We start from the raw sequence: 25,422 nt of genomic DNA on the forward strand, positions 1-25,422 counted from the left end.
GAAACTGTAGGTAACAGTTTATTATCAGGACATGAAGTTAATTTTGTGGATCAAGACCAACAATTTTTTCTGAAATAAAAATAGATTAGAAAAGATCAATGTTTCCTCTGTACTAAGGATAAGTTTCTTTTTTCATGAAACTTTATTTCTTTCATATAATTAAATATATGTATGTATATTATACATAGTTATGTTTTATGTGTGTATATTTATGTTTATGTGTCCTGAGTCATGATGTAAAATGCATTTGTAACTGCAACTTGCAGTATTTTTTTTTTTAGTTTAAAAGCCACCTGGTTAGTATAGATTTGGTTTCTATAATAGAGGCTCCAAAATAATGATGGCTTAAAACGACATAAGAAGGGGATCAACCCAAGTGTCTATCAATGGTTGAATGGATGAACAAACTGTAAAGTGCAATGGAATGTTACTCCACCTTACAATGTTAAAATTGTGACATATGATACTACTGGGATAAACCTTGAGGACATTACACTAAATTAAATAATCCAGTCAAAAAAGGGCATATACTATATGATTCTACTTATGTGAGGTACCTAGAGTGGTTGAACTCATAGAAACAGGAAGTAAAATGGTGGTTGTCAGAGACTGTGGGTAGGGGAAAATGGGGAATCTTGGTTGAATGGATATAGAGTCTCAGTTGTTCAAGATAAAAATATTCTGGAGATTGATTGCACAGAAATATGTATATACTTAATATTGTTAAACTGTACACTTAAAAATGGTTACAATGTTAAATTTTCTAATTTTTATCAAAATTGAAAAAATTCAATGGTTAGTAAAAAAAAAAAAAATTGAAGTTTATTTATCTCTCAAGAGAAAAAATCTGGGGGAGATTGCCAAGATGGCAGAGCAGACGGATGCAGAGTTCACCCTCTCCCATGAACACATCAAAAACTCTGTCTACTTATGGAACAATCTCACAAAATACCTACTGAATGTGGGCAGAATCTCTCTCACATTGGAAACACAAGGAAAATTCTCACAAAACCAAGTAGGGTAAAAAAAAAAAAGGGGGGGAAATCAGTATGGGACCTGTCCCCTGGGGAGGGAGCATCAAAGAAGGAAAAATACCCTCACCCTGGATAGTTTTCTCTCCAGTGGGGAGGTCAGCTGAGACAAAAAGAGAGCTTCAGAGCCTTGAAGGAAAAATCAACAGCCACTTGGCAGATAGAACTAAGAGAAACTAGCATAGAGGGTCCCTGAGATTGGTAGCCTAAGATGCAAGCTGGTGGGGACAGGCAGGGATTGGGACTGGAGCTCAGGCTTCCAGAGACAAACCTGAAGATAGGAATGGGGTTGACTGCACAGAGGTAGCTTCAGGGGGCTGGACTGTGCACTGGTGGTTTTGTGGGCACAGAACCTGGGGGATACTAGGGCAGGTTGCCAACATTGCCATGGCTGATGTGGGGACAATGTCAGCAACAATGAAGTGAACTTTGGAAGCCTGCATAATGAGTGACAAACAACATAGTGCCCTCTATGGTGGGCATCTCCTGTGGAGGAATACTAAATGGCTCCTCTTCCAATGGAAGTACTCCAGTCCTACTTATCATACACCATAGCTCAGAAATGGGACTGGGGGCTTCTATTCCAACAACAGGACAGCAGACCCGGCCCCTGTCAGGCCTCTGACAACCACAGAGTGAAGAGGAGGCCCTGCTCAACAACCAGTGCAGGCTCTTGTCACCACACCAACCACACCCCCAATTAAGGGGATAACAGCCAGCTCACATGGAGGAAAGATGTGGCAACCATCCATACTAAAAACAGCCCTCAAGACAAAAATATTGAATTCACACATTCTACACAGGGATGCTCCCACATTAAAAAAGAAAACAGCCCTTTAAGATGACAGTAGGTAACTGTTACTCCTAAATTCATAGAGTCACAGAAATATAAGTAAGATGAAGAAGCATACAAACCATTTCTAGTTCAAAGAATGAGAGAAATCCCCTGAAAGAATGAACAATGAAATGGACCTCAACAGTCTACTAGATCCTGAGTTAAAAAGGAGGTGATAAAAGCACTGAAGGAAATAAGAGAAGTGATCGATAGAAATGCAGAATGCTATAAAAGGGAAATAGAAACTATAAAGAGGAACCAATTAAAATCAGAAAATGTAATCGCTGAGTTTAAAGCTGAGCTAAAGGCAGTCAAAAGCAAACTAAATAATGCAGAAGAAAGAATAAGTGATTTAGAAGAGACAGTAACAGAAATCACCCAATCAGAACAGCAGACAGAAAAACAAATGAAAACAAATGAAAGAAATATAAGAGACCTTTGGAATAATATAAAGTGTGCCAACCTATGCATAATAGGGGTCCCAGAAGAAGAAGAAAAAGAAAAGGGTATGGAAAATGTATTTGAAGAAATCATGACTGAAAACTTCACAAACATAAAGAAGAAAACATATCCAAGTACAGAAAGTACAGAGGGTCCCAAATAAGATGAACCCAAACAGACCTACACCAAGGCATATTCTAATTAAGATGGCCAAATTTAAAGGTAAATGATTCTAAAGGCAGCAAGAGAAAAACAAAGAGTTACTTACAAGGGAACCCCCTAAGGCTGTCAGCTGATTTCTCTACAGAAACATTGCTGGCCAGAAAAGAGTGGCAAGATATATTCAAAGTCATTCCCACCAACAGCGTAGGAGGGTTCCCTTTTCTCCACATTCTCCAGCATTTATAGTTTGTAGGCTTTTTAATGATGGCCATTCTGACTGGTGTGAGAGTTGATATCTCATTATAGTTTTGATTTGCTGGAATAGTAATTAGTGATGTTGAGCATCTTTTCATGTGCCTGTTAGCCATCTGGATATCTTCCTTGGAGAAATGTCTATTTAGGTGTTCTGCCCATTTTTGGATTGGGTTGCTTGTTTTTTCAATATTAAGCTTTATGAAATGTTTGTATATTTTAGAAATCAATCCCTTGCTGGTTGCATTATTTGCAAATATTTTCTCCCCTTTTGTAGGGTGTCTTTTCTTTTTGTTGATGGTATCCTTAGCTATGTGAAAAGCTTTTAAGTTAACCAGGCCCATTTAGGTTTTCTTTTATTTCTATTACTCTGGTAGCTGGTTTGAAAAAAACAAATTGCTGCAATTTATGTCAAAGAGTGTTCTGACTATGTTTCCTTCTAGGAGTTTTAGAGTATATGGTCCTACATTTGGGTCTTTAATCCATTTGGAGTTTATTTTTATATTTGGTGTTAGAGAATGCTCAAATTTAATTCTTTTACATGTAGCTGTCTAGTTTTCCTAGCACTACTTATTGAAGAGACTCTTTTTTCTCCATTGTATATTCTTGCCACTTTTGTCATGGATTGACCATAAATATTTGGATTTATTACTAGACTTTCTATCCTGTTCCATTGACTGATGTGTCTTTTTTTTGCCCATACTGTACTGTTTGATAACTGTAGCTTTGTAATATGCTCTGAAGTCAGGGAGTGTGATTATTCCAGCTCCATTCTTCTTTCTCAAGAATGTTTTGGCTATTTGGGGTCATTTGTGTTTACATACAAAATTAAAAATTTTTGTTCCAGTTCTGTAAAACATGACATTGATAATTTGATAAGGATTGCCTTGGTTAATGTGGCCATTTTAACAATATTGATTCTTCCCATACAAGAATGTGGTATATCTTTCCTTCTCTTTGTGTCATCTTCAATTTCTTTCATTAATGTCTGATAGTTTTTGGAGTACAGTTTCTTTACTTCCTTAGGTAGGTTCATTCCTAAGTAATTTATTCTTTTTGATGTGATGGTAAATGAGATTATTTCCTTAATTTCTTTTTCTGATATTTTGTTGTTAGCATATAGAAATAAAACTGACTTCTGTATAATAATTTCATATCCTGCAACATTACTGAATTAATTGATGTGTTCTAGTAGTTTTCTGGTAGTGTCTTTAGGATTTTCTGTATAGTATCATGTCTTCTGAAAGCAGTGACAGTTTTTTATTTCTTCTTTTCCAATTTGGATTTCTCTTATTTCTTTTTCTTCTCTGATTTCTGTGGCTAGGACTTCCAAAACTATGTTGAATAAAAGTGGTGAGAGTGGGCATCCTTGTCTTATTCTTGATCTTAGAGGGAATGCTTTCAGCTTTTCACCATTAAGTATGATGTTAACTGTGGGTTTGTCTTATATGCCCTTTATTATGTTGAGGTATGTTCCCTCTATGCCCTCTTTCTGGAGAGTTTTTATCATAAATGGATCTTGAATTTTATCAAAACCTTTTCTGCATCTATTGAGATGATCACATGGTTTTTATTCTTCAATTTTATAATGTAGTTAGTCACATTGATTGATTTGTGGATATTGGAAAATCCTTTCATCCCTGGGTTAAATCCCACATGCTCATAGTGTATTATGCTTTTGATGCATTGTTGGAGTCAATTTGCTAGTATTTTGTTAAGGATTTTTGCATCTATATTCATAAATGATATTGGCCTGTAATGGTCTTTTTTGTGTGATATATTTGTCTGGTTTTGCTTTCTGGGTGATGTTGGCCTTATAGAATGAGTTTGGAAGTGTCCCTTCTGCAATTTTGTGGAATACTTTCTGAAGGATAGGTGTTAACTCTGCTCTAAATATTTGGTAGAATTTGCCTGTAAAGCCTTCTGGTCCTGAACATTGTTTGTTGAGAGTTTTTTAATTACTGATTCGATTTCAGTACCGGTAATTGGTCTATTCAGTCTTGGCAAATTGTAACTGTCTAAGAAATTGCCATTTCCTCTAGGTTGTCCTTTTTGTTGGCATATAGTTGCTCATAGTAGCTTCTTATAATCCCTTGTATCACTGTGATGTTGGTTATAACTTCTTTTTCATTCCTGATTTTAGTAATTTCTGCTTTCTCCCTTTTTTTCTTGATGTGTCTGGCTAAAGGTTTATCAATTTTGTTTATTTTTTCAAAGAACTAGCTTTTAGTTTCATAGATTTTTTTAGTCTCTATTTCATTTATTTCTGCTCTGATCTTTATGATTTCTTTCCTTCATCTAACTTTGGGTTTTGTTTGTTCTTTCTTTAATTGCTTTAGGTGTCAAGTAGGTTGTTTATTTGAGATTTTTCTTGTTTCCTGAGGTAGGCTTGTATCGCTATAAACTTCCCTTTGAGAACTGCTTTTGCTGTGTCCCAGAGGTTTTGGATCATTGTGTTTTTGTTTTCATTTATCTCTGAGTATTTTTTGTTGTTGTTGTTGTTTGTTTCCTCTTGATTTCTTCAGTGATCCATTGGTTTTTTAGTAGCATATTGTTTAGCCTCCACATGTTTGTGGGGTTTTTTGCAGTTTTAGCTTGTAGTCGATTTCTAATGTCATAACATTATGTTTGGTAAAGATGTTTGATATGATTTCAGTCTTCTTAAATTTATCAAGGCTTGCTTTGTAGGCCAGCATGTAATGTATTCTGGAGAATGCTCCATGCCCACTTGAGAAGAATGTGTATTCTCTTGCTTTCAGATCAAATACTCTGTAAATATCAATTAAGTACATGTGGTCTAATGTGTCATTTAAGGCCTATATTTCCTCACTGATTTTCTGTCTAGATGATCTTTCCATCGATGTAAGTGAGGTGTTGAGGTCCCCAAGTATTATTATGTTATTGTCAAATTCTCCTTTTATGTCTATTACAATTGCCTTATATATTGAGGTGCTCCTATGTTGGGTGCATATATATTTACAACTGTTGCATCTTTTTCCTGGATTGATCCCTTGAGCATTAAGTAGTGTCCTTCTTTGTCTCTTGCAATTGTCTTCATTCTAGAATCTATTTGTCTAAGTATTGCTCCTCCAGCTTTCTTTTGGTTTCCATTTCCATGGAATATCATGCTAATATTGGGAACAAGACAAAGATGCCCACTCTTACCACTTCTGTTCAACATAATATTGAAAGTCCTCACCATAGCAATCAGACAAAAAAAGAAATAAAAGGGATCCAAATTGGAAAAGAAGAGGTAAAATTGTCACCATATGCAGATGATATGATACTGTATATAGAAAACCCTAAAGACTCCGCACAAAAACTACTAGTGCTAATAAAAGAATTCATCAAAGTAGCAGGCTACAAGATTAATATATAGAAATTAGTTAAATTTCATTACACTAACAATGAAATATCAGAAAAATAAAGTAAAGAAACAATCAATTTTAAAATATAATGAAAAAAATACTTAGGAATAAACCTGACAAAGGAGGTGAAAGACTTATATTTGGAAAATGAAACATTGATTAAGGAAATTAAAAATGATTTAAGGAAATGAAAAGATAGCCCATGCTCTTGGATTGGAAGAATTAATATTGTTAAAATGGCCATACTACCCAAAGCAATCTACAGATTTAATGCAATCCCTATCAAATTACCCAGAATATTTTTCACAGAATGAGAACAAACCTAAAATTTATATGCAATCACAAAAGACTTCCAAATCTTCCAGAATTCCAAAGCAATACTGAAGAAAAAGAGCAAAGAGAGACATAACCCTCCCAGACCTCAGATAATACTACAGAGCTACAATAATCAAAACAGTGTGGTGTTGGCACAAAAATAGCTATAAGGATCAATGGAACAGTATAGAGAGCCCAGAAATAAATCCACAGACATATGATCAACTAACCTTTGACAAAGAAGGCAAGAACATATAATGGAGAAAAAACATTCTCTTAGGCAAGTAGTGTTGAGAAGGCTGGACAACAGCATATAAATCAATGAAGGTAGGACAGTCCACACATCATACATCTAAATAAACTCAAAATGGCTTAAAGAATTAACCATAAAACAAGGCAGTATGTACCTCCTATAAGAAAACCATTGGCAAAATATTCTCTGACATAAATCTTAGCAGTGTTCTTCTAGGCAGTCTACCAAGGCAATAGAAATAAAAGCACAAATAAACAAATGGAACATAATTAAAATTAAAAGCTTTTGCACAGCAAAGGAAACCATAAACAAAAGACAACCCATGAAATGAGAGAAAAATTAGCAAATGATGTGACTGACAAAGGCTTAACTTCCAGAATATACAAACAACTCATACAACTTAATAACAACAAAAATCCGAACAATCCAATCCAAAACTGGGCATAAGAACTCAACAGGCAATTCTTCAACTAATACATTTATATGCAAAGATGCAACTGGCAAGGGCTTCATTTCCAGAATATATAAACAGGTCATACAACTTAATAACAAAAAAAAAAAAACCCAGTCCAAAAACGGGCAGAAGACCTAAACAAGCAATTCTCTAATTAAGACATACAAATGGCCAATATGCACATGAAAAAATGTTCAATATCACTAATTATCAAAGAAATGCAAATCAAAACTACAATGAGGTATCACTTCACACCATCAGAATGGCCATCGTTAAAAAGTCCACAAATGATAAATAGTCACAATAACAGTTTTTTTTCATTTGTTGTATATGCCCCTAAATCACTTCATATAAATCTCAAAACATCCTAAAGATGAAAGTATAGTTATCCTCATTAATAAGAAAAGGAAACTGAGGCTCAAGGTTTTCAGTAACTTGCAGCAGGAATGTTGAGCAGCAAGAATTTGCAACCAGATTTGTGTTAAATCAGGGCCCACTTTGCACTCAGGTACCTCTCTGAGAAGCTACCTTCTACACAGCCTGCTATAACTCTGGCCATTTTGATCCTGGTTACTTCATTCCTTAGCTGAACCAGGCTCAAGGAGGATAATGAATACTACAATAATAGGACTTTCTCTGCTTTTCCAGAAAAAGTACAGGCTGAGATTGACAGGGTACTTGGCCAATGGCAGCAGCCGAGCACAGCAGCTCGGGAGTCCATGCCCTACACCAACGCTGTCATCCACGAGGTGCAGAGAATGGGCAACATCGTCCCCCTGAACGTGCCCAGGGAGGTGATAGTGGACACCACGCTGGCTGGATACCACCTGCCCAAGGTAACGAGGGCCTCACTCACAGCCTCAGATCTCCACGCTCCTATTTTTCAATGGTGGGACTCTCACCTGGGACAGTGACTTGGATGCTCATCCTGGGGAGTCACTTAAATGGGGACAGAGATATTGTACCTGGTATCATGCTCGTTCTCTGTGTGTGATCTTTAGAACGTCAGTTCAGCTAGACGTTAATAGGTATTGTGGAGGGGAGGGGACTCCTAGGTCAAATGTGTTTAGGCAAAGCCTGTTTTTCTTCATTCTTGACATTTCTTGGTGTTTTTACTATGTGATGTACATTCTTTGTGGGGAGACAGCAAGCAGCTGTTCCCAGTCAGACTTTACCACGGAGTTTTTTTCTTTGCCTTTGGTAGAGATCCTCATAGGACTAGGGACCTCCCAGACCTATGGAAAATTCTGCTTCCCATTGCTGGGGTTATACAGAATATTGATGTATGAAGGGACATTTGAGACCAGCTGAATCCACATCACATTAAGGATGGTGTTTCTACATGATATACCCACAAGTATTTTTCCAGCTTTGCCCTACAGCCCTGTGATGGGACTATCACCTCACAAGGGAAACCAATCCAAGTGTGTGCCCTGTTAAACATCAGAAAAGGAGAGAAAGGAATCAGTGCTTCTTAAGTCATGATTATGTACCATGGATTATATAGGTTCTTTCAAAATGTCTCCATCAGTCCTCAGAATTATTCCGTTAGTCCTAGTTCATAAATTTGAAGTCGAAGCAGAGAGTGAATAAGCTTGCCTGAGGTGTCTCAACTACAAAGTGAGTGCCAGGAACAGGCCTGTTGTGATTCGCAGGCGTATCTTGCTTGTACAGCACCAGGTTCTCTCCACAGGAGAGGCTTTACTTTGAATTTAAAGGAGTCTCCCTGCAATTGTTCTCAGATGGCCCCTGTTAGACTCCCTGTCCTCACAAAGAAAATTCTGCTCTCACTCTGCCCCCAAACTTAGGATCTGGACAGACCACTCCCTTCAGAGGTGGAGGTAAAGGGACGTCATGCAGGTAAAACATTTAGCTTAGTGCTTCGTATAGAGAGTGTTCCATATAGCAGTTATTATGCTTTATTAATTCAACAAATGTCCATTTAGCACCTAAAGTGTTCAGGCATTGGAAAAGAACTCGGGAAAATAATTATCCAAGTTTCTAATTTCAAACCATGATAACTACCACCGGAAAAAATTGGTTTCTCTAAAGAAGCAGGCTGCTGGAATGGGGAGTGGGAGCAGGGTGGAGAGAAAAGACTTCCAAAAGGAAGTGATGTTTGAGCTGAGGATTAAAGGATGATTAAGAGTTAATTTAGTGACAAAAAGGGGAGGAAGGACATTCCAGGCAAGGGGAACACCCTTTAAAAGGTATGGACATGAGTGGGTACATGTGGTGAGTGTGCAAAACTGCAAAAAGCTCCCTGTAGTGGGAGTGCAGGCAGAGGGAGGGGCTCAGACAAGGGCAGGTGATGCATCCTTCATCTAAGATTGACAGGGAGCTATTGAGGGTGTCTGTCAAGTTCTAGATGTGCTGGGTGGATGGGTGTGACATGATGAAGACCTGTTTAAAGGTAACTTTGCTTTCAGAGTGGGGAGCACATTGAAAGGGGAAAGAGAGGATATGGGGTATAGTTAGACAGCTATTTAGAGAAGCAAGAGGGTAGTCTGGACCAGGGTGGCAGTGGTGGACCTAAAATGGAGGTGACAAAATCAAGAGAAATTTAAAGCAAACTTGACCAATCTTGCTGAAGAATTGGATGAAGGCAGAATGAGGGAAAGGGAGGTTTTAATGGGAACTCCTGGGTTTCTTGCTATGTACCTGGAAGGATAGTGATTCCTTCACTGGATGACCTGATTCTCTTGTTCAACCTTTTGTGGGATGTACTAGACAGTGGAGGAAGGGAATGGGAGACACAAAGATACGTGAGGCATTTTTACCTTGAAAGAGCTGCTACAATACTTATCACTTCAGGGAGCAGCTGGGTTCGTTTTAGTACAATATTGACTGGAAAGAGTCACATTTTTATCTCATTGATGCACACATGTTCCCTCCCAAGTTCTACACTGACATGTCCCTGGAGGGATCTATTCTGCAGTCATGAGTGGTGACACTTCCCTGGTAAAATTCCCACAAGACACTTTCATCCACCATTGTAATCTGTCCCCTGGCAAAGAGCAGGGTCCTAGAGGTTGGGCTCAGAGGATGGTGAGTAACGGAGGTTGAGGGGGTTCAGGGTGCTGTCAGATTTTGGTGTGGGAGCCCAGGGGACACCTGCCCCTCTGCACAGGTGTGTTGTGTGGGTCAAGCCTTGCCTGAGTCTTTGCTGCCTTTTCTAGGGAACTACAGTCCTGACCAACCTGACCGCACTGCACACGGACCCCACAGCGTGGGCCACCCCAGACACGTTCAATCCGGAGCACTTTCTGGAGAATGGACAGTTTAAAAAAAGGGAAGACTTTCTGCCTTTCTCAGTAGGTGAGCTGCAGTATAAATAGGAGTGTGGGGGCCCAGAGCCCCTCTCTCAGCCCCTCCCTCCTCTTTTCCCTGGAGTGCTCTGCTCTTGCTGGAATGTCTTCACTGGTAAGTTAACAAAAAATGAACAACTTAGAAGTTGAGAATTATATTTTATTTGAGGTATTACTGAGGATTTACGTGGGGAAGGCGGCCTCTTAGGTAACTCCTAGGGACTGTTCCCAAGAGGCAAGGAAAGAGTTGGGATATGTAGGAGTTTTTGCTGAATAAAACCATTTAGTCAAACATCAAAAGATGACTGCTAAGCACCAAAAAAAAAAAAAAAAAAAAAAAAAAAGAAAGAAAGAAAAGAAAAGAAAACCTCAAAAAATAAAAAACCCATACATCGCAAGTTAATGATTTTAGTGCAAGAAACTATTCCTGTAAATGCAGCTTTACACTCTAGGGCGGATATCCCGTTTTTCTCCATCCTGAATTCCCCTCAGGGTGCACCACTGGGGACAGCTGCGGTGGCTGATGGCTTGATGGAGGGCAACTTTCATTGTTCACCAGAAAGGCAGGCAACAGCTTCTGTCCGCACCAGACAGGCCTGCCCAGCGGGACTCCCTCTTGCTGTTGCTGCGCCTCCGGGTTCCCCGGGCTGAGCATCACCAGGACTCATGCCCTTACTTCCTGAGTCCTGGCTTGACTGGTGCAGACTGCACCTTCACTTTGTTCTGTCCCCAAGGACACTGGGACAGAAGCTCAGAACCCGCCTGTTGTCCATAAAGAGGATCGGAGTCTTGCCATCTTTATAGAGTTTTTAAATGTCTCAAATTCTTTTTATGGGCCACCCACTCACACAGAACATGACCCGGTTTCTAAGCAGGGGGTGGGGGAGGGGCAAAGAAAGGGGCCGCTTCCTTATCCTTCTGGGCATCACCAGTGACTCTAAGTGCCACAGCCTTACCTAGATGGGATCCTACTCTATAACTGCTCCCTGAAGAGGTCCTGTTGCCCATTTTTAAATTCTAATGACCCTTTAAAAGTTTAGTTAATACATTAACATAGGGCGCAACTCGACAAGAAAAAAGAGGATACAGTGAAACTCACAAATTTCAAAGCCAGCCAGTTCCTAAGGATGTTTTAACTTACACATTGTCAAATAAATAAGAAAAATTCTTACTGTATGCCAGGTATTGAATTAGGAATGTTGCAGAGATCATTTCAACTAATTTGCAATTTCTTAAATCCATAAATATTTCATGAGCATCTATTATGTAAGCATTCAGCCCTGAGGATATAAAAATGAATGACATAGGGGGAAAAAAAACTTCTCTCAATGAGCATGTGTTCTAGTGTAATCTTACAAGGTTCAAATTTCTATCACCACTTTAGAGATAAGAAAACTGAAGCTTACCAGGGACAGCTGTGGCATCTGAAGTCATAGGCTCATATGGCAGAGCTAGAACTCAATGTTAACCAGGTTTATCAACAACTAAAGTCTGTGCTCTTCCTATCAGTGTCTCCTAGGAAAAGTAACTAAATGCTACACTGAGCTGACACTCTGAAATTTATCATAGCTTTCTTATGGTAATTTAAAAGTTAAATATAGATTGATTAAAACAAAATCATAGCTGCTTCTCATTGCTCTCCTTGCCCAGACACATAACATAGTTAGGAAAGAGATAATTTCAGGTTTGACAAGTGAAAAATGTTTAGCTCTATGAGAATAAAGGGTTTCTTCATAGTGCACTGGTGGTTCCTGATGGAACCAGTACTTTAAGCCTGGTTCCTGGTCTCTGGGTCCAGTTTTGTTGTGATATCTGGATTCTTCTAGGAGAAACGTGGGTATTTACAATTCAGCTGATTTGGTCTCATTTTCACGAACTTCCTCATTGTAGTATTTGTGATGGGGAAAGAGATGAGGATGAGGGGAAGTGAGGGTTAGACATGCTGTTGGGAAACACAGACACAAAATAAAACAATAATGACGTAATTCTGAAGCACGCTTACATGTATTAAACTCTTTTGCAGATATCCTCTAATTTTATTTCCTCAGCAACTCGTTACAGGCAGAGGACAACGTGGGGGCATGCACACAGTAACGGTTTTCCTAGGATGTTTCATTACATGGGGAAATACCAAGCAGCAAAAGCATCGCGTAGAGTTAGTGACAGAGAATACTCCCAGGGCAGGTGCGCAGGAGAATCTTTACAAGGACAGGGAGGAAATAGGTCAACGTGTTAACAAAGGTTTTGCCTGGATTATAGAATTATCAACATCTTTATTGTATTTATACCTTCACACTTTTTTTTTTTCTATTTGTGGTCAATGTGTATTACCTGCAGAGGAAGTAAGTTATTAAAACACACACACAGGATACTGTGGTTAAGACCAGTGTGGGGTGCTGTAGTGTAAGTGGGGTGAGGAGGGCATTTAGAAAGGGGAGGGGCGGCGGAAGCCTGGAGCAGGTGTCAGGTGGGGCCTACCCTGAACGGGGGGATCATGGCAGAGAGATCCCAAACATTAAGAAGGAAACCCTGACGGAGGGGACAGGTGTCTTCCTTGTACCTGAGAAACGTGGCTCTAACATTTACTCGCTTTTCCTTTTCAATAATTTTCTTTTAAGATTTGAAAAAATAATTAACACAGTGTTTTGTTTGTCTTTGTTGTTTGCTACTGAAGTTTTGAAAGACTTTAGACTATATTCCACTTATTAAGACCAGCCAGACCTCTCACTTCTTTCTTCCACACCCTGAACCTTCACACCTGTGCTCACCTGCCTGACCCTTGGAGGCACTGGAGTGTGTGATTGTAGATGGATGCTTTCTATGCCTTGTTTAACTCAGGTGGTTTTGATCAAGTAAACCAAGTCTATAAAGCCCCAGGGCCCAGGAGGCCCTCCCTTCGCTCAGGTTTTTCAAGACGTGGTGGAAGGTTTCGGTCGTTGCTGGGCACAGACACCACCTGGGAAGGTAACTCGTCTTATGTTTTTGTCTTTCAGGAAAGCGGGTGTGCCTTGGAGAGCAGCTGGCCAGGTCTGAATTGTTCATTTTCTTTACTTCCCTTGTGCAAAAATTCACCTTCAGGCCTCCAGACAATGAGAAGCTGAGCCTCAAGTTCAGAATGGGCCTGACCATCTCCCCAGTTCCCTACCGCATCTGTGCTGTTCCCCGGGAGTGAGGTTGTCCGGGAGGGAGGGGGAAGGAAAGCAGGAAGAGTTCCCAGGTCCCTGCAAGGCCCTGGTGCCTGCTGACAAATGAGGGAACAGAATGACCTGCCTCTGAGGACGGTCCTAGGACTTGGACTCAGTGGAAACTGGATCAGTCCTCACCCCAGCTTTTCCATGATTCTAGAAGGACAGGCATTTAAATTCTCCCTATGAAATAAATGGAAAATCCTTGGACAAACATCCTGATCTATGGGATACACTGGGACCCAGAGCCAAAGGCAGAGTGACTACTTTTAGCCAGAAACCTTGAGGACCCATGACGGGTAGTAACTGAATTTTCTGGCCATGTAAAATGATTCCTTTTCCCCTCAAATCTCATTGGGGAGACTCTAAAATACGAACTCTCTTCCTGTCCAAGTACAACACAGATTTTGTTCTCTGCACTTTGTAGCTCTCTCATTCCTCATCTATTTTGGAAGCTCCAGGGCCCCCTTCCCTCTTGCTTTTTATCAGTGACACGTGGTGTGCAAGCACATGACATTTCATATGTATTCATGGATAAGGCACAAACTTTGTCAAAAAACCACCCAGGATGTGAATTTTTTACAACCCCTGTCCTGCGGAGAGACACAGACACACACTGCAGTGTAAGTTTAAAATCAGATTGGAGGTTGGAGGACTTATAAGCAGAGGAGCAGGACACTCAGGATTCCCTCAGTGTGTATGGGTGTTTCCAGGTCGGGCAGGGCTGGAATACGTGCACTGGCGAGAGGGGCCACCTCTCAGTGCCTTGTGGGTTTATAGACAGGAGTTGGGGGCTGACTAGGTGACTAAGTGACAATGACAGCTTCCTGTGTGACTTTACATGTTAGATCAGGGCTTTGTTAGGACAAGGAACTCCAGAGGTCTGCCTGAGTGTCTGGCTCTCCTTCCCTGGAGATCATTCAAGCCCACTTGTTGCTAAGCTACCAAGAGGGAAGGTGGGGTACTGGAAATGAGTGTCCAGAGACATTGGGGTTCTCTCTCCTCTACTGCTTTCTGTGACTTTGAGCAACATATTTAAACCACAAGCCTTGGTTTTCTTCCTCTCAAACATGGAACGGGGCCACCTATTACATTTCCCCATGCTTGTTTCCACGGAACAGAGTGATACCCCGGGATGGGTATTTTGTACCATCCTGGTCACACTGTGTTTTTGTACATTCCCCATGAGCTACGTGTGCTACTCTGAAAACCTAAGAATGTTTCACTTTTGTTTTGAAACAGATAAGAAATCACACAGGAATAAAGGGTCAAATGCAAAGTGTCACTTTCCAGTTTGGGGACTAAATCATTGATGATGCCTGCTACAATAGTCAGAGTCCAAAGAGAGGTTTCCCTTTGCCAAATGCGTCAGGGTCCGGAGAGAGCACTGGGCTCTGATGCACATTAAACAACATTAAAAGACTCAGGTGGGTAGCATGGGGATTCAGATTAAATGGGGGTCACCGCTGTGTCATTAGGCTGCCCTGAATTCAATTCCAGGTTTTATCACTTATTAACTTTTGGTTGTGAATTAAACAGGCCATTTTACTTTCTTGATCCCATTTCCTAATCTGTAAAATAGAATAACACCTGCTGTGAATTCTGAGACTGGTTCAAAGATCTGCTGTCCTCTGGGTTGCCATCCTTTGTGGTGCTTCTCCCCATGGGACCATTGTATCTAACCACCCTGTTAGATGCAGGAATGACCATGTCATTGGCTTTGACCAATAAAATGAGAGCAAAGTTCCTCCAGTCACTTCTGACTTATTTTAAGAGCCAGTTGTAGTTCAGTGTTTTTTTTTTTCTTCTCTACCATGAGACCCAGCAATGTCCCAGATAAGTGTCTGTCAGCCTACACCCAGGAGACAAAGCAGAGTCATAGCTGATTCAAGGTGGACATATGATGTGAAAATTAACCTGTTTTGCTGTGAGCCACTAGGATTTGGGATTGTTAGTTACTGCAGCATAAGTTATCCTAAAGTGTCTGACAAGCCTGCATTTTAGTTGCTAAGATGATCAAATATGTATGTGTGTGTGTGTATATATATAGTTATTTTGTTTAATATATATTAAATACATATAATATAAATTTGTGTTATATGTAAATTAAATTACATAGCATATAAACATATTCATATATAAATATTGAATATAGAAATATAAATGTAATATGGATCTATATGAAACAAAGTAACAGTGTGCTTGGCATATAATAGATTAAACTGCAGTTGAAATGCTATTATCATTTTTCAGAGGAAGCCTCCAGTTACTTCTGTATCTTTTTTTCTAGGGTATGTGATCCTTTCCTCACTGGGTTCACAGAACAATATACTCTCCCCCTACTGACCTCAGGATCCTTATAAATCCTTTAGTGGGGCTGCCCCTTTGTCAACCCCCAGGACACCATCACAGGTGGTCCTGGTGAGCAGCAACCTCTGGAGGTGGGCCGTGTACAGCCATGTGAATGGCCTGCTCGTTAGCTGGGCACGTGGTGGTTTTGTGATCTGATACCTGCTCACCTCATCAATCACATCACTTCTCCTGCCAAACTGGTGAACTATCCATTCCCAGCAGGCCAGGTCCTTTATCATCTTCTTGTCTTTATATACTTTCTGTAATAAATGTCTAATTACACCCAGCAGACCCTGTTTAAATGCCAACTCTTCAGTGACATTTTCTGGACTGTCTCAGCCAGTTAGTTGATCCCTCCTCCATTCTCTGAGAATTTTATTCAGAAGTTTCCATCTCCTGTTTCCATGTAATCTGCCAGTGACACTGAGCTTTACGAGGGAGTGTGCCTTGCTCACCTAGGCTCAGGACCTACAGGTTTGGACCAGAGTAGATGCTTGATAAATGCTGGGACCTGGGACCCTTTACTGCAGTACTTACACCTGGGCAAACATATCCTCGAACAACAGAATACAGAGAAACTATAAGGGGCTAAAAATAACTGCATGCGCAGTTGGGGCAAATGATGAACAAGCAGATACAAAAAGGCCAAAACCCGACTGCCACTTCTGAGGTGTCAGGGGCAAAAGCCCTGTTCTGCCCACGGTCCCTGCACACAGCACTATCAAGGGGGTGGGCAGGCCACCTAAGCCTCCCTTCCTGGTGGACCCACCAGTCTGCCCCTACCCTCACCCCCTTTAAGGGACTAGTTCACCTCCCCTCAGGGAGCAAGCTAGGAAATGAGTTACCTGTTTTCACCCCCTCGTGCTGCAGCCTGAGTCCCAATAAAGCCTTGCTTGAATTTCTCATCTGGCCTCTTATCAATTTCTATAGATTAGAGTCCAGGAACCCAGGTTAGTAAAAAGCCTACTGGGGGCGAGAGGTGGGAAGGGTGGGCAGCTGAGTGACTATGGCAGAGCAGACAGATTCACCGTGCCACCTGTCTGAGAGTCTGTCCTGCTATGCAGTGGCCCTTTGAGCCTTTGTCAGACACTCTGGAAGATGTGGACTTCAAAGACTGCTTGTTAAAGTCCCTCCTACTTCCACAAATCTGACTTCTGGAGAGAACCACTGAAATGGCAAAATAAGGACCTTGACCTTCAAAAAATCCGCTCCTCCATAAAAGGAAATGTTTTTAAAATCAACATTTCCAGGCTCTAGATTTTAACGAAAGTTCTTGCAATAATCACAGTTGTTGCAAACAAGTCTTGGAACAAACTGTGTGCTTTTGCTAAAGGAAAAACAATACCCAAAAAGAGCTGACTCTCAGTAGGGCAGTGAGCTCTGTGGCATTTAACTTGTCCTGCTCCAGTTTTTCTCTCCCCAGCTCTTGAAAAGCAACAGTCTGGCAACTATGGTAGCTGAGAACACCACACACCAAGCAGGAACTGGAGGGAGCACCTCAAAGGCCTGGTGCCCGAAAAAAGGTCACTGTTGGCCTATCTGGCAGCTCCCTGGAAAGCCTCACCCTCCAGGCTTCTGTTTACTTGAACTGCCTCCATGTTCGGTCTGTGTGAACCACTCACTCTACAAGGCATTCTGGGTTCAAATAAACCAGGGACAATTGTACAGCCTTGCAGGAACCTCAGGGGGCAACACCAGATCTGCTACCAAGAGGATTAAAAGGAAAAACTGGGGAAGGAGATGCCCACTGGGGCTGCAGCAAGCTCTGCCATATCCCCGGGAACCTAGAAGGCTACCCACCGGCAAGGGCTGTGTGTGTGCCCAGGAGGGACCCGAGAAGCACTGGTGCCCACATCTCTGGCTGACCTGGAGCCTCTGCACAAGCAGGACATTAGGGCTAAGACGGAGTGTGGCCCACCTGCTTGAGTGCTGACGGTGCACCCGTCTCACACGCAGAGCCCTGAGAGACCTGCTGGTTCAAGGCCTTTGAGGAGACCTCTGTGCACACGTGAGCTGAACCCGCTGCTAACACCAGAGCATCCAGGGGCCTCACCTGATGAAGAGTGGAACTTTTACAGAATTAGTCCATGAAAATTACTAAACAAATAGCAGTAAAAACAACAACAGTAACAATAACAGACCCGGGGTGGTTTGTGATGTCCAGATTTCCCACACTGTCATGTACAATGTCAGATACTCAACACAAAATTATGAGCCATGTGGAAAAAACAGAAAGCTATCATCAACACATGGGGTAAAAAGCAACCAAAAGAAACTGTCCCTGAAAAAGCCCAGACATTGGAATTACTAACACTTCAAATGAGCAGTTTTAACAACTGTAATTATTAATGAATTTTAATTGAGATTTCCTTTATATTTCCATTTAAAAGACTTTCATTGAGACATTTTTCTATATGTTTAAGGTGTACAACTTGATGTTTCACATGTTAAGTTCACAATGTGAAAGATCACCACAATCAAGCTGCAGAACTTATCCATCAGCTCTGTAGTTACTCGTGTGTGTGTGTGTGTGTAGGAATTTCCTTCAAGACCTGTCCTCTGAGAAAATCTCAGCCACTCAGTGCAGTTCTGACTATTGTCATTGTTGCCAACACACGGCCTCTGTATTCTGCTCACAGAATTGAGACTCGAGGACAGAGTTTCGGATGAAGTAGAAAAGGCGGCTTTATTTCTTGGCTACGCAAAATTGTCACAGTGAGCTAATTAATGCCTTAAAGACTGCAAGCCTGCTGGGGAGAGAAAGCAGGGAGTTATATCTTAAAATTCAAGAGTTCAAGGGATCACATAGAGATTAGCCAATTGTTTTAAAGTTGTTCTTGTTTTTGCAGATGCAGTGGTCCCCTTCCCTCTGCTCGGTGTGAAATTCACCTTCAGCTTTGGGACCCTTTTAATATTCCTGTACCGAGAACAGAGGATGCATAGGATGGCGCTCTGTGGAAGAGAGCTCTAGAGAAAGGCTTGGGTGGTTTAAAGACAGGTTGATAAGTGCTTTCAGCCTTTTAAGGAGGCTGAGGCCTGGGATCTCCCACTGCAGGCTGAAGCCTGCAGCTTGAACAACAAGAAAAACAAGTAAACCACAAGGGGCCAAAAACGACTGCATGCATGAGCAGTTGGGCCAGTTATAAAGGACAAGATGCACAAAAGACCCAATTGTGTTTCTGAGTTGTTGGGGTCAAGAGGAGGGCACTGGGTGCAAAAGCAGTGCGCTGAGCATGATCCCCACATGCAGCACCAGGGGGTTGTTGGGTGAAGCACCCAAACCTCTCTCCTCTCAGCCTAATGCTGGTCAGCAAGAGCATGAGAAAAACCTTTTAAACTATTACACAGTTTAACTGTTACAGATATCAGATGTCACCAATGCCAATAGGGTCCTGCTTGCTTGCACATCACTGGGCTGTGCATTAGATCTCCAGAACTCACACCCCAAGCTGAACGCTGGTACCCATGACAGATAACTTCCCACACACCCCTAGTCCAGCCATGGGCAACCACGATTCTACTTTCTGCTTTTATGCATTTAACTTATTAAGACTCCATGTTTAAGTGAGATAATGCAGTATTTCTTATTCTCTTTCTTATTTTACTCAGCATAATGTCCTCCAGGTTCACCATTTTTCCCAACACCACCTAACTCCAAGAAAAGAACTTCCTTTTTTTAAAGCTAAAAAAAACCTTCAGTGTGTGTGTGTGTGTGTGTGAGAGTAGGTGTGTATATATACATAAACATATGTGTATATATATATTTGTTCTCATTCACCCATTGATAGACACTTAGGATGGTTCCATGTCTTAGCTTTTGTGAACAATGCTGCAATGAACCTGGGAGTGCAGAAATCTCTTCAATAGACTAATTTCATTTCTTTGGATATATGCCCAGAATTGGGATTACTTGATTATACGGTAGTTTGATTTTAAGTTTTTGCTCTACTATTTTCCATAATGTCTTTACCAATTTACTTCCCTACCAACAGTGTACAGGGTTTCCTTTTTATCCACATACTCACTGACCTTTGATATCTTCTGTGTTTTTGATATAGTCGTTCCAACAGGTACGAGGTGACATACCATTGTGGTTTTGATGTGCATTTTCCTAATGATAAGTCATGTTGAGCACTAATTTGTGTACCTGCCGGTCATGGGTAATTTCTTCTTTGAGAAAAATCTATTCAAGTTCTTTTCCCAGTTTTTGTTTGAATTCTTTTTTGTTTTTGTTTTTGTTTTTTCCTGCTGAGTTAGTTGTATGAACTCCTTTCATATTCTGGATGTTAACTGCTTATCCTTTTCTGGCTGTTAACTACTTGTCCATTATGTATGTATGTGTGTGTGTGTGTGTGTGTGTGTGTGTGTGAATGTGTGTGTGTGTATGTATGTATGTATAGTTGGCAAAGTTCTCTCCCCTTTCATAGGTTGCCTTTCCACTGTTGATTGTTTCCTTTGCTGTCCAAAAGCTCTTTAATTTAATGTACTCCTTTTCCAACATTGCATCATTCGTATCACTTACCTATAGGCAAGAACTTACTTTAGCATTTCTTGTAAGGCAGGTCTACTAGCAAAAAGTTCCCTCAAATTTTGCTTGAGAAAATTTTTACTTTTCCTTAACTGCTAGACAGAATGAAAAAGGGTGTCTGCATCATTTGGTCAGAAGGAAGCAATTTATGTAAAGAGGCGAGTTCTGAGCCTGGCATACAGTAAACACCCAAGACATGTCAAGTGCTGCTGTTGTCCTGACTGAAGTTACCGGGCGCCCTTCCAATATTGTGTGGGTGATTGAAAAACACAAAAGCTCAATTGTCTGTGGTGCTTTCTGAGATGCAATGAAACCATAAACTCGAGTACCTCCCCTCCCCCCAGCCCCCGCCCCCTAGTCTCAGGAATGAGGGACGCTCTGAACAGCAAATGAAAACACTCCTGGCCCAGCCTTTCAGCCCAAGTGTGTTCTTCCCGGAATCCTGCCTCTGGCATCTGGTGGGCAGCAATGCGCTGAATCCGGGCAGAGAGGAGGGAACCGGCTGGGGGAGGGTGGAGGGGCAGCAGGAGGCGGGGCCTGGGGAAGAGCCCAGGGGTTTAGACCACACGGATGCCAAGCGAGTGAGGCGCTGCAGAGGAGGGGCGGCTGGATTCTGGGGTGAAGTGGGCGGGAAGGTGGGCGGGAAGTACTGCGAGTTGCCGGGTGGAGAGGAGCAGCGGCCTGGGGCCGGGTGGGGGAGGCGCAGCCTGGTGGGGAGCAGCGAGTGGGAAAGAGCAGGGCAGAAGGGGCGGGACGGGGAAGGGGTGGGGCTGGGGGCTTAGAGTCACGGACCCGGGGGGACCGTCACTCTCAGAACGCGGAAGGAAGAGTGGACATCGCAGCCATGCTCGCGGTGGTGGGCTCCCTGGCGAGGCCCTCTGGGCGGTGCTCCGTCCCCGCACTCTCTTGCTGGGTGCCGTCCTATTTCTCTTCGCTGATTTCCTCAAAAGGCGGCGCCCAAAGAGCTACCCGCCTGGGCCCCCGCGCCTGCCCTTCCTGGGCAATTTATTCCACCTGGACTTTAAGAAGGGGCACCTGTTGCTTCAGTGGGTAAGAGCGGGGAAAGGCGCACGGGCGCGTCCTGACCCTGACCTGCAGGACAAGGGCCAGCCCGGGTACCGAGGGCTGGAGGACTCGGAGCTCTGAGGCTAATCCACAGTTGGCATGATTACACTTGCCCTGTCAATGGGAGAAATATTGTAAACTGTTTACTCTTTAAGTGTGCCAGACTCAATGTGTTTTTTAAAGTCATTTAATTGTGTCTTGTTACATATTATTGGGTCATTCTATTTGCAATATGATCAATTTGTCTTTTTAATAGTACCCTCCATGAAGGGGAAATTCCGGTACTTTTCCTCTGGGAGTCTGCATTTCCCATGTGTAAAATAATGATGTTACTACCTGAATTTTCACCACTTTTCAACTGAATTGCTGCCATCCCCACAAGGACTGAGTTCCTCACATTCAGCCTCCTTGCTCTGCAATCCACTGTCACTAAACTGATCATTTAAAATGACAGTCCTCTGCTTAGATTTTCTGCCTACTTCCCAGCTGCCTCCCAAGTTCAGACTCCCTAGGGAGCCCTTCTGATAGCCTCTTTCCACTTCTTTATAATCCTCTCCCATCAGGGCTTCCTAACTGTGGCCACTCTGAGTTCCCTAAAATTCTCTGCAACACCCAACACTTTCTCAAGAATCTTCAGTTGCTTCCCTGGCTCTCAGCCATGGTACCTTGCTGAGAGACAAGACTGTGACAGGTAGTTATGAACATTAAATAAAGCAGTGAATGGTAAATATTAATACAGCTAATAGTAGGTGCCAACAACTATTAGTTCCCCTTTCCCTAGAAAGAACCTGGAGCACTTTAAACACAAGCCTATAATGTACACCCACGTTCAGATGGAGAAGGGTTTATCACTTTCGGGGAAAAACATCCAATTGGCACCATGAAGTGACAGGAGTAGTCATAGAATTATAAAGCTATGCTTCTAAACCTGTACCCTTGCTTAAAAAATGTGTTGTGGGTGGGGAGAGTATAGCTCAGTGGTAGAGCTCATGCAGGAGGTCATGGATTTGATCCCAAGTACATCAATTAAATGAAAAATAATAATAATAAATAAATAAAGCTAATTACCCCCTCAAAAGACACAAATGTTTAATTTCTAAGTATTGGGAGATTTTCCTATTTTATTATTATTTTTTCTGTTAACGTTTTCCGGTTTGAGTCCATTATTGTCAGATTTTATGATTTCAATTTTTTAAAGATATGTAAAAGGTTGGTTTTATGACCCAAGATACAGCACCATGCATACTTGAAAAAGTGTGTATTCTGCTGTTGTCAGGTGTTCTATACTATATGTCACTTAGATAAAATTAGGTGACTGTGTTCTTTATTTCTTCTGTACCCTTGCTGACTTCTTATCTACCAATTCTCAGTGACTAACTAGGAGAGGCATGCTGAAGTCTTCAAATAAAATTATAGGTTTGTCTACTTGTCTAGTCAGTTCTGATACTTTTCATTTATGCATTTGGAAGCTCTTTTATATGCTCATATATGTCAAAATTGTTATGTCATCTTGGTGAATTGGCTCTTTAATTATTACACAATGTCCCTTTTTATCTCTGATGATTTTCTATGCCTGAACTTTATCTGATAGAATATAGCCAGGACAGCTCTCTTTTGATTAGCATTTGCATTGTATATGCTTCTCCATTCTTTCACTTTTAACCTAATGATATTGTTATTTTTGAAATGAGTTTTTTAGATAGCATATAAGTGGGTCATTTCTCTTCCATTTTGCCAATCTCTGTCTTTTAGTTGGTAGATTTAGATCATTTGTATTTAATGTAATGATTGATATGATAACACTTAAGTAACACTTAATGTTCATTTTCTATTTTTCACTTTGTTTTTTATTCCTCTATTTCTCCTTTCCTGTCTTCCTGTGGATCACTTGAACATTTTTTAAGAATTATGTTTTAACTTATCTATAGTGTTTTTTGAGTATATCTCTTTGAATTGTGTTTTAGTTGTTGCTGTAAAGATTACATGCTATGCATACATAGCTTACGGCAGTATCAACATTTTAGTGCTTCAAGTGGCAGATAGACACGTTAAAATTGTTATATCCCTTTAGTCTCCCTTCTTTATAATATAATTGTCTGAAATACTATCTCTGCATCCATTGAGAACCATGTGAGACAATATTATAATTTTGCTTTTAACTGTCAAACACAATTGTTTCAATTCAAGAGGAGAAGAATAGTCTACTATATTTACCCACTTATTTACCCTTTCTGTTGTTATATATTTTCTACCTAAAGAACTTTCTTTAGCCATTCTTTTAGAACTGGTCTACTGGCAAAAAATCCTCTTAGCTCTTTTTCATCTAAGAGTGTGTTTATTTCTTCTTCATTTCTGGAGTACATTTTCACTGGGTATAGAATTCTAGGCTGATAGTTTCTTTTATTCAACCCTTTAAAATGCTTTGCTATTTTCCTGACCTCCCTAGATGCTGATGCAAAATCTGCTATAGTTTGAATTGTTGTTCCCCGTAAGTAATGAGTCATTTCCCTCTGCATGCTTTCAAGAAGTATTCATTATTTTTAGTTTTCAGAAATTTGATGATGATAAGTCTTGGGATTGAAGTCTTTGGATTTATTGAGTTCACTCACAACTTCTTGGATCTGTAGGTTTTTCCTGCAAAGGTTGAGAGTATTTCAGCCATTATTTCGTCAAATATTTTTTTCAGATCTACACTTTTTTCCTTTCCCTCTGGTGCTCTTGGGCAGTGATGGCATGAGGGTAATATCTTTTGTTATTCTAACATAGGACCCTGAGTCTCAGTTTTTCTTCTTTTCTTTCAGTCTGTTTTCTCTGTGTACATACCCCAGCCCTGCAGACAGGAGGCAGGGGCAGGATCTACTCAGAGTTGCCTCTTGAGTAAACAGGTCAGAGAAGACTTTGATTAATGACCACAGACTGTCATCCAAGCCATACTTGCACATACCTACACATTTGTGTACAGCCATGACACACCCACTCATTCTCCCATCCTCTCTCGTCCTCTCCCTGCCCCCTCGCTCTCATTCTTACTTTTACACTCTCCCTGCTACCAAACTGTAAGTTCCTAGCACCATTTCAGGTTCATGTCTTTGCCTGAAACCTTATGCAATGCCTGTCAAATTCTCTTCAACACTCAGTAGCTTCGCAGGTAGTTACTTTTGCTATGACTCATTTTCTTTGGTGACAGATGAGGACAGTCATTACTACGATAGGGTGGTTGGGAAGTCAAATGAGATAAAAAATGAAGGTGCTTAACACGGCACCCAGTGGATGTGGTTGTCTGTGACATGAGTGCCTTTATCCGGGGCATCATCCCTGCGCTCTCATCCAATCTGTCACCATGAGTGCGTAAATCCATACCTGTTTGCACGCTGAGCCCATTCATTCCCCAGAGTCTCCAGTGGCTGTGTGCCAGCTACTGAAAAACAAACTGCCTTTCACATCGCTGCCCTCATACTTCCTCACAGTACCTTTCTAAGGAGGAATAAATTTCTTCTTTTATAGCTAAGGGGCTGAGGCATAAGAAAGTGAAGCAACATTTCTAAGAGCTCACAGTTAGTCAACCACAGAGTTAAGATTTGCACGTGGCTCCAGAACTAGTGTGTGCTCTTCTCCACACTTGAGCTTAGCCCTACAGTGAATTTTCTGGCACCTAGACCTTGTTGAGGGAGGGGACGTTCTCCTCTGGTTAAACTCATATGGTTTACTAGGAAGTCCATGCTTGTTACACCGACGTTCATTAAACATATCTAAGCCTCCTCTGGTGAGTCACATGTGCTGAATTCTCTCCCTTCACTAGACTATAAGATGCTTGAGCTTAGAGACCTTGTTTATTTTATTATAGTTATATGTTTATGTCTGGTTCTTGGGGCA

The 25,422-nt window shown here is 41.3% G+C and overlaps 1 protein-coding gene across 4 annotated transcripts in view; it reads left to right on the plus strand.

Annotated features, from left to right (window-relative positions):
- LOC105096288 (cytochrome P450 2J2) overlaps positions 1-16,861 on the plus strand; it is a 35,199-nt gene extending 18,338 nt beyond the window's left edge. For 2 of the 4 annotated variants that reach the window (XM_031465242.2, XM_064493529.1), the window contains 3 exons: positions 7,760-7,947; positions 10,291-10,429; positions 13,413-15,351. In XM_031465242.2, coding sequence (XP_031321102.1) covers positions 7,760-7,947; positions 10,291-10,429; positions 13,413-13,591 — 506 coding nt within the window. In that variant the 3' untranslated portion in view covers positions 13,592-15,351. Of the gene's footprint in view, positions 1-7,759; positions 7,948-10,290; positions 10,430-13,412; positions 15,352-15,894 lie in introns of those variants that run through there. The other 2 variants (XR_004140808.2, XM_031465245.2) reach the window with 2 other exon arrangements.
- Positions 16,862-25,422: the final 8,561 nt, after the last annotated feature.

This window comes from Camelus dromedarius, chromosome 14 (genome assembly GCF_036321535.1).
Source record: "Camelus dromedarius isolate mCamDro1 chromosome 14, mCamDro1.pat, whole genome shotgun sequence".
In the NCBI taxonomy this organism is placed as follows: domain Eukaryota; kingdom Metazoa; phylum Chordata; class Mammalia; order Artiodactyla; family Camelidae; genus Camelus; species Camelus dromedarius.